Source organism: Erinaceus europaeus, chromosome 20 (assembly GCF_950295315.1).
Source record: "Erinaceus europaeus chromosome 20, mEriEur2.1, whole genome shotgun sequence".
NCBI lineage: Eukaryota > Metazoa > Chordata > Mammalia > Eulipotyphla > Erinaceidae > Erinaceus > Erinaceus europaeus.
Window position 1 is genome coordinate 45,579,523 of NC_080181.1, and position 14,540 is coordinate 45,594,062.

The 14,540-nt window shown below is 49.7% G+C and overlaps 1 protein-coding gene across 2 annotated transcripts in view; it reads left to right on the plus strand.

Moving 5' to 3' along the window:
* Positions 1-14,540, plus strand: part of PCSK6 (proprotein convertase subtilisin/kexin type 6) — a 160,062-nt gene that overhangs the window by 132,848 nt on the left and 12,674 nt on the right. The window contains exons 14-18 of one of the 2 annotated variants that reach the window (XM_060179302.1): positions 5,420-5,599; positions 5,720-5,758; positions 10,800-10,902; positions 12,182-12,378; positions 14,137-14,224. In XM_060179302.1, coding sequence (XP_060035285.1) covers positions 5,420-5,599; positions 5,720-5,758; positions 10,800-10,902; positions 12,182-12,378; positions 14,137-14,224 — 607 coding nt within the window. The remainder of the gene's footprint in view (positions 1-5,419; positions 5,600-5,719; positions 5,759-10,799; positions 10,903-12,181; positions 12,379-14,136; positions 14,225-14,540) is intronic. The other variant, XM_060179303.1, reaches the window with a different exon arrangement.

Below are 14,540 nucleotides of genomic sequence, written 5' to 3' on the forward strand. Positions count from 1 at the left end.
CCTCTGGTGGCATTAGACTCAGATTAGCCTCTGTCTCTCACAGTCTGGCTGGACTTGGCCGGGGCTTGGCTAGGGACATCTCAGGACACAGGCAATAAGAGAGACAAGAGTTAAAGGAGGTGGATTTGCTGGTCTTTTGTCTGTAACCTCAGGATCAGATCATGAGAAGGCCAAAGAATTTGCATCTGGATTTTTTTTTTTTTTGCCTCCAGGGTTAGCACTGGGGCTTGGTGCTAGCACTACAAAGAATCCATCGCTCCTGATGGTCACTTTTTCATTTTTTTTCTTTTCCATTTTATCTGATAGGACAAAGAGAAATTGAGAGGCAAGGGGAAAATAAAGAGGAAGAGAGGTAAGAGAGACATTTGCAGACCTGCTTCACTGCTTGTGAAGAGTGGGGGCTTGAACCTGTATGCTAGCGCTGTTCCTTATGCTTAGTACTATGCGCACTTATTCAGGTGTGCCACCGCCCAGCTCCTGGACCTCCTTTTAAAAAATACTTATTTATTTATTTATCTGGTAGAAACAGAGAGAGATTGAAAGTGATTAGGCGATAGAGACTTGCAGCACTGCTTTACCACTCATGATGTTTCCCCTCTACAGTTGAGGACTGGAAGTTTGAACCTGGGTCTTTGCACATAGTAATGTGTGTGCTCTGCTGGGTGAATCATAAGACACCATATCCTTCACCTAGCTTCTGGAAGTGAAAGGGTTAATGGTGCTGGATATGTGGAAGGGTGACCTTGAACCAGGGAAGGATCCATTTTGCTGGGAACAAAGGCAGCCCCCATTGTTAGTGCCCGCCTGAATGTCACATTCTGCTGTCTGATCTCTCTCCCTCCCCCAAAGTGTGTGGCCTCCAGGGACAGTGAGCTAGGAGGGGACTGGCCCTGGGGTGATGGTCCTACTGTGTGATGCATGCTCTGGCTGAGTCCTGCTGACTGGACCAGAGGAAAGGGTTGCTGGACTGTGGTCTGTGATGCCAGATGACTGGTCTCCTGGTCTCTGAATCGTTTCAGTTTACACTGGGGGATGAGAAGGGACTGACCAGCTGGGACGCTTCTAAGGGTACCGCTTCTCCCCTGTGGTCACGTGTGGGGTGCTTTGGAATCAAGCTGCACAAAACCCCAAATGCGGTGGAGTGATGGGATCGAGTGGCACTCCTTAAGATCCTCAACAGGGCTGTGTTCTCTATGGAGAATCATGCAGAGAAAGGCATTTGGGCTGTAGTAAATGATCTTTCTGGCAACTTCGTGTAGAGAAGCAAAGGTAAAAATGGAAACTGGAACAAATCTCCCATTACAAGCAATCATGAATTGGCTCAGTGTCGAGTTACCTTCCTGCAATGAAATATCTTGCTGACCAAAAAAAAAAAAAAAAAAAATAGGATTAAGATAGGAATCCAGGAGCTGGGAGACAGCATAATGGTTCTGCAAGAAGACACTTATGCCTGAGGCTCCAGTGTTCCATGTTCAATCCCCAGCACCTCCGTAAGCCAGAGCTGCACAGTTGTCTGACCCTTCACTCATGTCTGTATTTCTCTCTCCTCAAAATAAAATAAATAATTTTTTTAAGATAGGAACTCAGGCCAAGGAGGAAACTCAATGGACTTGCATGCCTGATGCCCACCATGAGCCACCTCCCAGCCATCACACCTTCTTTTAATACATTCATTCATTCATTCATTCATTCACTCACTTATTGGATAGAGACAAAGAGAAACTGAAATGGATGGAGGAGAGAGAGAGGGAGGGAGGAAGGCAGGCAGAGAGATAGCTGCCATTTGCGAAGCTTCTTCCCTGCTGATAAGGACCCGGGGCTTGAACCAGGATCCTTTCACACTGTGACATGTGCGCTCAACCAAGTGTGCTACAACCCAGCCCCTGCCACCGTGCTTTCTATCTCAGGAGGTCCCTGTGGTTCTTGTGCAGACCAGGGACCCAGGGCCAGTGTGAGCTGCCTGAGGACATGCCGCTCCTGCCAGAGACGCTCACACTGCCCATGGTGCTTACTCAGAACCCATCAGGCCAAAGGCAGTCACACCTGCCTGTTAGGGCGTCACCCTGACAAACCCTCTCAGTGGGCCACCTTCCCCAGAGCCAGGAACTGTGTCTTTGTCAGTCTCACCCCTCAGCCCCCTCTTTATTTTCTTTCTTTTTAAAAAAAAAGATTTTATTTATTTATTCTTGAGAAAGAGGAGAAGAGAGAGAAAGAACCAGACATCACTCTGGTACATGTGCTGCCAGGGATTGAACTCAGGACCTCACGCTTGAGAGTCCAGGGCTTTATCCACTGCACCACCTCCCAGACCACCACCACCACCCCCCCCCCCTTTATTTTCCATTCTTGAGCTTTTAGCCATAGGAAAGCTAAGGGCAGGGAGTATTATTACCCTGGCTCTTGACCAGATCCAGCTGTGTTTATGGTCACTTCTGCCCACACCACTCTGTCTGTCTCCTGAGATCTGTCTGGACCCTCTGTTGACAAAGGAACCCCCCTCCCCTGCCAGTCTCACATTTTCGTCTGTGAGCCCCACACACCTGAGGACTTTGATCCACACAGGGGAGGCAGAGGCAGCATCAGCCTGCTGGTCCCCCGGCCGAGCGCTGACGCTGCTGTTTGCCTGTGGTCCCCTCACAGCACACAGTGACTCAGTGCATGGCCATATTGAGGCTGCTGCTGCAGTCTGTTTGACCAGAGCTCTGCTCAGCTCTGACTGTGACTCTCCCTTTCTCTTCTTCTCCCTGTCCTTCTCTCTCCCTTTCTTTCTCTTTCGGTCTTTCTCACTCATTCTGTCTGTGTGTATATAGAATAACCAAAGAAATAAAAAATACAACAAGGAGCTGCTCAGTGATATCATACATGTACAACGCCTTCAGTTCACTCCCAGATGCCTCATAAAAAAAAAAAAAAAAAAAAAAAAAAGAAAAGAAAAAATTGGGAGTCGGGCGGTAGCGCAGCAGGTTAAGCACACGTGGTGCAAAGTATAAGGACCAGCTCGAGGATCTCGGTTTGAGCCCCTGGCTCCTCACCTGTAGGGGAGTCGCTTCACAGGCGGTGAAGCAGGTCTGCAGGTGTCTATCTTCCCCCCCACCCCCGTCTTCCTCTCCTCTCTCCATTTCTCTCTGTCCTAACAATGATGACATCAATAACAACTACAATAATAAAAAAAAAAAAGGGCAGCAAAAGGGAAAATAAATAAATATTAAAAAATTTTAAAAAAAAGACTTTCATGTCTGTGGTTCGAAGGTCCCAGGTTCAATTCCCAGCACCACCATAAGCCAGAGCTGAGCAGTGCTCTGGTTAAAAACAACAACAACAACAAAAAAATGCAGATCTCAAAGAGTGCCAACTCCCACTGTTGAGGAGATTTCACTTAATAATCCAAACTAACTGCATAGAATTACGATGTGGCTTACTGGGGTGGGGGTGGGGCTCCCTATTACAGCCATACAAATGTTCGATTAGCAATGAAGTAGAGGGAGAAAATGAATTTTCTTTTTTCTTTTTCTTGCCCTTAGTGTTATTGTTGGGGCTTAATGCCTATATGACAATTCCCAAGTGGCTTTTTCTTTTTTTTTTTTCTCCTGACAGAGGGTGAGAGACAGAGAGATAAAAGAAAAGAGACAGAGAAACGGAGACACCTATAGCACTGCTCCGCTACTCCTGAAGCTTCCTACTGCAGGTGGAGACCTGGGCCCTGAACCCGGGTCCTCATGCATGGTAACATGTGCACTCTAGTGAGTGTGCTACCGACTGGCCCTGTGAACCACTATTATGGGGGGGAAGACAGGCAGTACTGGGATTCCAGAGAGTTCCTCCCCAAGTAGGGAGGGGCTCTGGAGGTGGAGGCCAGAAGGCATCTCAAGTGAGGCCCAACTCCTTGGCCTCATTCCTGAGTGTTTCCACGTGTGTTATCAGGACCATCTGTAGCCCTCAGCCGGGCCTCCATCTCCTCTCACCTTTCCAGGGTCTGCTGATCGTGGAAACCTGAGTTACTCCCCAACCCCCACCTCATGTCAGTGGGGTGATTACATGTGCTGATTCAGTGTCAGAGTATGTGCCAATTCTAGCTGCCAGGCCCATTACAATGACTGAGCACATGACACCTTTTCAGGTGACACATTGCTCCCCAAACTGGGGGTGCTACTGAAAGAAAGGGGCCTCCAGACATCTGACCCAAGGCTGAGGCCAACCAAAGATAGGACTGGGCTTACTTGGATAGATACGACCTGACTTACTTGCTAGCATCAGTGTTGTGCTTTTTTCTTTCTTTCTTTCTTTCACATCTCTGGCTTCGTTGCTCTGGGCTTTTTCAGATAAAGACAGAGACTGAGAGAAAGGGAGAATTACCACAGCGCCAAAGTTTCCCCCAGTGCCATGAGGGCCAGAGAAAGGAAATTTCAGAGCTGTGGTCTCTCTCTCTCTCTCTCTCAAGGAATCTTAAGAGATAGTTTGGATATCTTTTGCAAGTTCATGTATTTCAGCAATCTATATCCCAGAAATAAGCTAGACTTATCTGGCAGTTGTCTTTCACAGTTACCTCCAGTTCCATCCATTTTGTCCCAAAGAACAAATCTTTCAGAATTGCAGACTACTATTCCACGGAGTATCTGTCCCCTAACTTCTTTACCCAGTCACCTGTCTGTGGGCATTTAGGCTGCTTCCATATCTTTTTGGCTGTTGTGAATAACAGCTATGAGCACAAGGGTGCATATGTCCCTGTGAATCAGTGATTTCATGTCCTTTGGATAAGTGCCTAGAAGTGGTATTGCAGGACCATAAGGTACTTCCTTTTTTATTTGTCTGAAGACTTTCCAAACTGTTTCCCATAGTGGCTATGCCAGTTTGAATTCCCACCAACGGTGTAACAGAGTTCCTTTGTCTCATTAGCATCTTAAAGCTCCATGGGTGAGGGAGGGTAGAATTTTTAGCCCTGTAGCAAGCCAGGTTGGTAGGGCCCAGCCCAGACCAGGTGTGTGCAAGCTTCCACAAAGTTTTTTTCCTCACAAGCAAGGTCTGGTCACTTCTCCTTAGCAACTCCTCTGCGGCCTGAGAGAGCTGGGTCTGGAGGTCACCATGTTGTCCCTAACACCCGCAGGATCATTCTGCACACCCCAAGGGGCACATCACCCGGACCCTGCCTCTAACCACTGGGAACTCCTGGAGAAAGGGTTGTCAGCCATGAGTGGGGGTGAATGCAGAGAATGTGGGTGCCTTCCCCTTGGTTTGGTCCTCAGGTAACCAAGAAGCAGGGAAGTGTATACAGAGTCCAAGGTGGGAGGAGAGGGCTTGGTCAGCACCTGTCCCTTGGGTAAGTGACAAGAACAGAGGCCACTTTTGCCCAGCAGCACCCACCCAGTGCCTATTCAGGAGACCTCTGGGCTCCCTGTGACCCTGTGGGCTTGGTGTCTTGCAGGGAAACTGCGAGAGTGGAGCCTCGTCTTGTACGGCACAGCTGAGCACCCCTACACCACATTCAGCTCCCACCAATCCCGCTCCCGCATGCTGGAACTCTCCACCCCAGAGCTGGAACCCTCCAAGCCCGCGCCGGCCCCCTTGCAGCCCGAGGGCCCCGAGGAGGAAGAGGAGTACACAGGTGAGAAGCCTGGGGCCTGAGGAGGGCCCACTGGCCTCTGTCAACGTGGACAGGTGGGGTGAGGCATGTGCCCTCGTGTCCCAGAAGTGGTAATAACAACGACCATTTGCACTCACACAGCTATTTCCACCCACGGCTCTCCCAATACCTTACAGACCAGTAAGTATGCGTCTGACCTGTAAGTATCCATCCCTTCCAGGCTGGGAAGCCCAGGCCCAACCAGAACCAGCCCTGCCCCCCTCGGTGACTGAGCCTCACGGGTACCCGCTTTTCCTCTGAGTCCCCATTTCTTGTGTCTGCCTCCTGACTCAAGTCCACCCACGTAGGGGCCCAGGACAGGCGGCTTGAGTGTGGACCAGGGAAGCATCGGGCAGAGGGGACTTTGAGCAGCCTAGGGAGCAGGATAGAGGCTCAAGGAGGGTTTCATCTTATCCATCTCAGTGACAGAGCCTGGGATCTCATCTGTGAGGCTCTGAATTTCATCTTTGGGGGGGGGGGGGAAAGCCTTAAAACCATGCAGGGGAAGATCTTAGATCAGTCATATGGATCCTCCCTGAAAGCAAGACTCTCAGAGGAAATGAGAGACACTTGGCTGCAAATCCCTTTTCTCTAGCCTGACCATGGCCAGGTATGTCCCTGGCTCTGGGTCCCCATCTCCATGATTGGGTTCCCCCGGATTCCCAGCTGCAGGGCTGGCCACAGCCTGATTAGCAGGTGGGGGTAGAAAGCTGTTCCTTTCTCTTTGAGAACCTTCCACCCCCCCCCCCTGGCTCTTCACTGGGGGAGAAAGTGTCATTTCTGGTTGGGCCTGTTCTCCTCAGCTGAGTATTCCAGCTCCTTGATCAATGATGGGTGATATCTGGGAATGTTGATGCTTTGAACCGCCTAATCACTTCTGGGGGGTAAAAAAAAATAAGAACTGAATGGAGACGTCCGCCAATATCTATGATGGATGAATTATGGTTGATTCTGTTTTAAATTTCTTCCACCATTCCTTTAAAATGGAGCATTGAATTATGTATGGGCTCATCAGCTCTGCTTCTCCTATGATTTATAAACCGGGGCTAGATTCAGTAATTATTAATAAAGGAGTGATTTCCCCCCCCCCTTAATATCATCTCTGACACTTTCCTTGCACTGTGTCCTACAGCCCAAGTCACTTAGTCTCCCCCAAGATGGACAGAGGGGGGCCCCTCCTTACTGAGATGTGTTCCTGTTTCACTTCAGGGAACTTCTTGGGTCTTGGGGGATTGGTGAGTCCTCAGGCATGGCAATGTATACACTCTACTGAGAGTGCCACCTGCTGGCTCCCGGAACTAAGTTTTCATTTTGTTATTTTTAAATATGAATATTTATTTATGTTTACTAGATACAGATAGAAATTGAGGGGTGGGGGGAGTGAGGAGTGACAGGAAGAGACACCTGCAGCACTGCTTCCCCACTTGTGAAGCTTCCCTCCTGCAACGGGTGGGGGCTGAGGCTTGAACCCTGGTCCTTGAGCACGAGAATGTGTGTGCTCACCCAGGTGCACCACCACCCGCCCCAGAACTGAGGTTTTAGATAAGCCCGTGTCAGACCAGTACCCTGCAGTGTGGGTGTCTTCATGTCACCCGTTGTCCTTGCATTTGGAGCCTCGGGAAATGACCCCAGGAGTGAATCTTGAGGAACTTCCTGGTTGAAGAAGGAGGAAGTGCAGACCTCAGTAGAAATGGCAGCGCCAATTACACGGCTCCAGAGTGAGCTGCTGAGCTACCATTGGAGCGTCAGTGAGGAAACACACTGTTGCTCAGGAGTCAGGATCAGACAGCAGCCAACCGGGTGAATGAGTCTAAGGATATTCCATGGAAGGGACCTGTGAGTCCCGGTGTTGGACTTTGAGTCAGGCGGGAGAGATGGCCTGCAGAGCTGTGTCTCGGCACCCTTGTGTGCTGAGACAGGGCAACACACTGGCTGGTCCCCTATCTGCCCTGTAGGGCTTCTGCTGAGGGGGGACCCCCAGGCTCGCCGATCAAAAGCCCGAAGAGGTGGGGAGTATACAGTGAAGTCCACACTAGGGACTGGAGGCCCCATTTCAGACTTTTTTTTCCAGGTTATCCCTCTGTTAGAATATCCTAGAATGTTCTCTACATATTGGAATCGACTGCATTTTCTTTTCTTTTTTTTTTTAAATATTTATTTCCCTTTTGTTGCCCTTGTTTTTTATTGTTGTAGTTATTATTGTTGTTAGATAGTAGGACAGAGAGAAATGGAGAGAGGAGGGGAAGACAGAGAGGGGGAGAGAAAGATAGACACCTGCAGACCTGCTTTACCGCCTGTGAAGGGACCCCTGCAGGTGGGGAGCCAGGGGCTCAAACCAGGATCCTTACACCAGTCCTTGCGCTTCGCTCTACGTGCGCTTAACCCACTGCACTCCTGCCCAACTCCCTCAACTGCCTTTTCTACCATTTACGCTTTCCTCTCTCGCCCTTCAGCCATTCAGCACTCACTGAGCTCCAGCCCTGGGCTGAGTGCAGTTCCAGGTACTGGGACTTTAGCCTGGAGCTGTTCTCTAGTTCTGGCCAGTGATCTGTATCCCACTCCTCAAATTCCAAATGAAGGTGGAGGAAAGGGTTCATCTTATCAAGCAAGCCAGGTCTGTGACTTCCCCTGGCATAGGGGAGAAACACTGCCTGAAGAAGGTGCTTGGATGGAGTGAGAGGTGGGCTGGGGTAGGGGGAGGCAACTCCAGCCCAACTCCCGTTTTCAGTACCGTGGGAGATTTACAACAGCAGCACAACAATGCAAGGGTTGCTGAGGGTGTCCCTGGAAAGGGCCTGGAAGGAATAGGAATCCAGTCCAAAGAGATTCATCCCCCCCCCCCCACCCCAATGGTGAGCCTGGCTGGTGCTGGGAGTGAGGGCCGGGTACTGGAATGTGTCCAGGAAGCACAGAGGACTTAGGAGGGGGCTCTACAGTCACCCACCGCCTCAGGAAAGCTTCAGAAACAGCAACAACAGCAAAACTTTGGGGAGGGAGGAAAAATAAAGCGGCTCTGACACGGGGAAGGCCTGGAGGCTCTTTACAGAAGAATGAAGAGGGCTTTGTGCTCCTCAGCAAAGGCCCTTTGTGGGCGGCAGAGAATGACGGCTTTTGTCTTTTCCAATGTCCCACCACCCCCAAAGGGCTGCACGTCATACATTGCTCCCCTGTGCCTCTGAGCTCAGGCGCACCCCTCCAGCAACTTGAAGTATGGAGGCTGGCTTTCTTCAGAGGACTCAACGGCATCTCCCAGCTGGGTGCTTTTCCTGGGTCACTTCCATGTAGGAAGGAGAGGGTGGGCCACAGGGACAGGGAAGGATGAGGGTCCCACATGGTCCCTTCAGGTCAGGTGAGAGGGCACCTGTGGATGTGCCTCCCCTCTTCCCCCCCCCCCCCAAACTCACCTAGGATACTAATTGGGGTGAGAAGGGACTCTGTTCACAACACAGTAGAACTCCATCATGGTTGGGTTCTTGCCCCTCAGACGCCACATATGAGGGTAAAACCTCTCCTTTGTTGTCTTATTGTTGTAAGAAGCTGGGCCCCTGGGGGATCCCTACACACACATACACACACACACACACACACACACACGCCACTGAGGGGGCAAGCCAGTTCACACTAGTTCTCACCTGTTGCACATGTAAAGCAAAGGATCTAGAAGGGAGGAGGCTAGCTGGATTCCACCCAACTCCTGGCATGTCTCTCCACCGCTTTTCCAACTTTATACAACCTCTGAGTTAGAATTGGGAGGCTGTGACCCAGGAAGTGGTGCAGTAGATTACACATTGGACCTTCAAAGTATAAGATCCTGAGTTCAGGGGTTCAGGCTGTAGCAAAGCAGGTTAAGTGCACACGGCGTGAAACTCGAGGACCGGCGTAAGGATCCCGGTTCGAGCCCTCGGCTCCCCACCTACAGGGGGGTTGCTTCAAAAGCAGTGAAGCAGGTCTGCAGGTGTCTGTCTTTCTCTCCCCCTCTCTGTCTTGCCCTCCTCTCTCCATTTCTCTCTGACTTATCCAACAACAATGACAGCAATGACAACAATAACCACAACAATGATAAAAACAAGGGCAACAAAAAGGAAAATAAATAAATAAAGTCTTTTGAAATAAAAAAAAAAAAAGAAAAGATCCTGAGTTCAATCCCCAGCGTTACATGTGCCAGAGTGATGCTCTGTTCCTCCTCCTCCACTCCCTCTCTCTATAACTTCACTCCCTCTCTCTGTATTAATTAATTGAAAAGATTTGGGGGATTGTAGGGGTTGAAGGAAGACAGTGGCGGCCCAGAACACTGACACAGCGGGTAGAGTGTAGGACTTGCACACCTGAGGCTCCCAGTTTAATCCCTGGTGCTCTGGCTACTCTGATGAGGTACTCATGTGTGGAATACACATATGACTGAAAAAATAGATAGGGAGACAGCATAATGGTTCTGCAGAACGACTTTCACACCTGATGCTCCAAGGTTCCAGGTCCACTCCCCCAGTGTCACCATAAGCCAGAGCTGAGCAGTGCTCTGTTTTTGTTTTTGTTTTTGTTTTTTAAATCTGAAGAGGTTGAGCACTGGTACACCTGGCTGAATGCACACATTACAGTGCACAGGACCTGGGTTCAAGTCCCTACTCCCCACTTGCAGAAGCTTCGTGAGTGGTGAAGCAGTGCTGCAGTTGTCTCTCTTTCTCTGTCTCCTCTCAATTTCTCTCCTATCAAAATAAATGAGCAAATAAATAAGATTTTAGGAGTATCTTTAAAAGAAGAAGAATCTGCAAAAAGAGGTTGACTGGCAGGGATCCCAATAAGAGGCAGCCCGGACGCCCCCCCCCCCGACCCTGGCCCACCCTAAGCACAGCCAGAATCAGTTGCCTCGCTGTATCCTTCACTGAAGGAACCCCAGAAGGAGGAAGCTGGTGCAAGTGACCCCCTGGCCTCACACCCTGTCCAGCCTCTCTACAGCCTCTTGCTCTGCCCTGCCCACTACCTCAGTGGCCCCACTGCAGTCAGTTTTCCTTGCTCTGGGAGCTCCCCTCTCTCAGAGTCCAAAGCCAAGTACTCTGGACCCTCAGAGCCAGCCTGAGCTCTCACCTGAAGTTGGAGCGCCCCCTCGTGGTCATGCTTCAGTCCTCCCACCTGGGGCCCCAGGATAGCTGGCTGTAGATGAACAGAATCTGCCTGTGTCTTTAAGGTGCCTGCCACCCGGAGTGTGGGAACAAAGGCTGTGATGGGCCCAATGCTGACCAGTGCTTCAACTGTGTCCACTTCAGCCTGGGCAGCGCCAAGACCAGCAGGTAAGGAGGGGAGTGTGGCTGAGCGTCAGGGAGGCCTTTCACATGCCCCAAACCCTGTTGAGAAGTCCATGTGAAGGGCCAAGTGTGGCACACCTGGTAGGGCACACATTACAGTGCTCAAGGACCCACGTTTAAGTCCTTGGTCCCTGCCTGCAGGGGGGAAGCTTTGCAAGCAGTAAAGCAATGCTGCAGACATCTCTCTCCCTCCCTCCTCCCCTTTTGATGTCTTTCTGTCTCTACCCAATAAATAATAAATTAATAAAATATTTTTTAAATAAATTGTCTAAATAGATTTTAAATTAAAAAAAAAAACAGTGTGATACCAGGACACACACACACAAAAAAAATCTCATTGAGAGTCGATGCTATGAAGTCTTTTAAATGTTAGTGACTTCTCGTTCTAATCACACCAGAAAAAAGAAGCTAGAAGTGACTCTGCATATAAATGTTTTTCTAGCCATCTTGTCTCACAAAAGTGAACAGTAGGGGGAAGGTGAAATCAAAGCAATGGTACGGTGCACCTGGTGCCATGCCTGAGGACCCAGGTTCAAGCCCCTGCTCCCCAATTCCAGGGGGGAATTTCCATGAATGGTGAAGCAGCACTGCAGGTGTCTCTCTCTCCCTCTCTATTAAATTTTTTTTTCATTATCTTTATTTATTTATTTATTTACTTATTTATTTATTGGATAGAGACAGCGAGAAATTGAGAGGGTAGAGGAAGATAGAGAATGAGACACCTGCAGCACTGCTTCGACATTCAAAAAGCTTTCCCCCTGCAGGTGGGAACTGGGGCCTTGAACCCCGGTCCTTGCACATTGTAACATGTGCACTCAACCAGGTGTGCCACCACCCGGCCCCTCTCTCTCCCCTTTTCCTCTCGATTTCTCTCTGTCCCTATCTGAAAGGGAAAATAATGACCACTGAGAGCAATTTACTGGCCGTGATGGTACTGAGCCCCAGTAATAACCCTGGTTATTAGTATAATAATAAACTATTCATTTATATAATATATGTGTATATAAAATAATGATAAGTAATTTAACAACAAATCAGTTTGAGTAGACCGAGGTCAACCATGCAGGAGCTATAGGCAAATGTTACTTTAGGAGCCAGGAATATTCTAGAAATCAGCACTGTCTGTCACACCTGGGGAACCCCCACCTGAGTGCCCAGGGGAAGGGGTGTAGCCATGCTTGGGGAGCACCACCCCGTGCCCGGCCTAGCTGAGCAGTGCTGCAGGGCTGAACCAGAACATCCTCTCCTGCTCCTGACCCCACAGGAAGTGTGTGAGCGAGTGTCCCTTGGGCTACTTTGGAGACACAGCAGCCAGACGCTGTCGCCGGTGTCACAAGGGCTGTGAGAGCTGCATGGGCAGGAGTGCCACCCAGTGCCTGTCCTGCCGCCGTGGCTTCTACCACCACCAGGAGGTGAACTCCTGCCTCACGCTCTGCCCGGATGGGTTCTACGCGGATGACAGTAAGTGTCAACTGGGGCTGGGGCATCCTCCCCCAGGAGAACCTTCCGGTCCTCCACTTCCTGTCTTACTGGTGCTTCTGAGAAAGGGTGTGTGTGTGTGTGTGTGTGTGTGTGTGTGTGTGTGTGTGTGTGTGTGTCAAGAGTGCTGGGACGTTGGGCCAGGGAGGTGGCTCACCTTGTTGAACGCACCTGTTACCAGGCTTCAGAACCTGGGTTCAAGCCCCTGGTTTCCACCTTCAGGAGAGAAATTTTATAAGAGGTGAAACAGTTCTGTAGGTATCTCCCTCCCTATCTTCCCCCTTCTCGCTCAAGGTCTCTTTGTGTCTATTACATATATACACACATATATATGTATTTAAAAGCCATCCGTGGTGGAGAGTAGATAGCATAATGGTTATTCAAACAAACTCTCATGCCTGAAGCTACAGAGTCCCAGGTTCAATCCCCCATGGCACCATACGCCAGAGCTGAATAGTGCTTTGGTTGAAAAAAAAAATCCATCCATGGGCTGGGGAGACAGCATAATTGTTATGCAAAAGGCTTTCATGTCTGAGGTTCCAAAGTCCTGAGCTCAATCCCATCACCAACACCATAACCCAGAGCTGAGCAGTGCTCAGGTCTCTCTCTCTCTCTATTTTAAAGAGAGAAAGAGATGTGTAGTGAAATATATATTTCACTACACATCTCTTTCTCTCTTTAAAATATTTGTTTATTATTTATGTATTATTGGATAGAAACAGAAGTTGAGATAGGAAGGGGAGATAGAGAGGGAGAGAGAGACATCTGCAGACCTGCTTCAGTACTCATGAAGCTTCCTCCCTGCAGATGGAGACCAGGGACTCAAACCTGGATCCTTGTGCATTGTAATGTGTGTGCTCAACCAGATGCACCACTGCCTGGCCCCCTAAAATAAATTAGTTAAGTAATTTTTAAAAAGCTATCCAGGAGTATTAGAGTCATGCAGGCACAGAGCCCCAGTAATAACCCTGGTGACCCCACCCCCATACACCAAAAAAAGGGGGATCCAGAAATTTACTCCAGGAAAGAGAAGGAGGTGATCTGGCACCTCCACATGGCCCCTGGATTTTCCCTAGCAATAACCCTGGAGGCTGCTTTTTTTTGTTCCGTTCTGTTCTGTTTTGGTTTTTATTTACTTATTGCCTCCAGGGTAACCGCTAGGGCTTGGTGCCAGCACTGTGAATCCACTACTCCTGGAGGCCAATTTTTCCTTTTCTTTTTTTATTGGATAGGACCGAGAGAAATTGAGAGAGGAAGGTAAGATAGAGAGGGAAAGAGAAAGACACCTGCAGACTTGCTTCACCACCTGTGAAGCGACACCCCTGCAGGTGGTGAACCTGGGGCTCGAAGCAGGATCCTTGCACTTCGTACTATGCACCTTTAACCCAGGGCGCTGCCACCGGGCCCCTATCCAGGATGCTTTGAGACAGAGACGGGAAGGGTTGTTGCATAGTGCCACCCTCTGTCCTCTCTCCAGCCGGGCACGCTGGCAGCCACCTGTTTCTCCTCTCAGGGTTCTGAAGCCCTGGCTGTTGAATAGGCCCCAAGTTTGCACAGGGCTCCCCAAAAGTTTATTCACTAGCCTCCTCACTGCAGAGACACCCGAGAGAAGAGGGAGGGGTGTGGAGAGAGGCCCCCCCCCCCCAACCAGTAGCTAGGACTGGCTCCTAGTCTTGTTGGCTCAAATGGGATTCGTTTTCTTCCCTTCTCTCTTCTCTCCCTCCTCTTCTTTCTCTCCAGGCCAGAGAAATTGCCTCAAATGTCATCCAAGCTGTAAGAAGTGTGTGGACGAGCCAGAGAAATGCACAGTCTGCAAAGAAGGTTTCAGGTAAAAAAAACAACCGACAACAACAATGTGTGTGTGTGTGTGTGTCCCTTCAGACCTGATGACCATGTTGTCTCTGCAGTCTGTTCATTTTTTCTTTACCTTATTGTTTTATTTTATTTTAACCAGATGCAGAGAAGAGATGAGAGAACAGTGCTCAGCTGTAGCTTAGGGGTGCTGGGGATTGAACCTGGGAACTTAGAGCCTCAGGCATGAAAGTCTTTTGCAGGGTACCAGGCGGTGGCACACCTGGTTAAGCCCACACATTACGCTGCACAAGGACCCAGGTTCAAGCCCCTGGTCCCCACCTGCAGGGGGA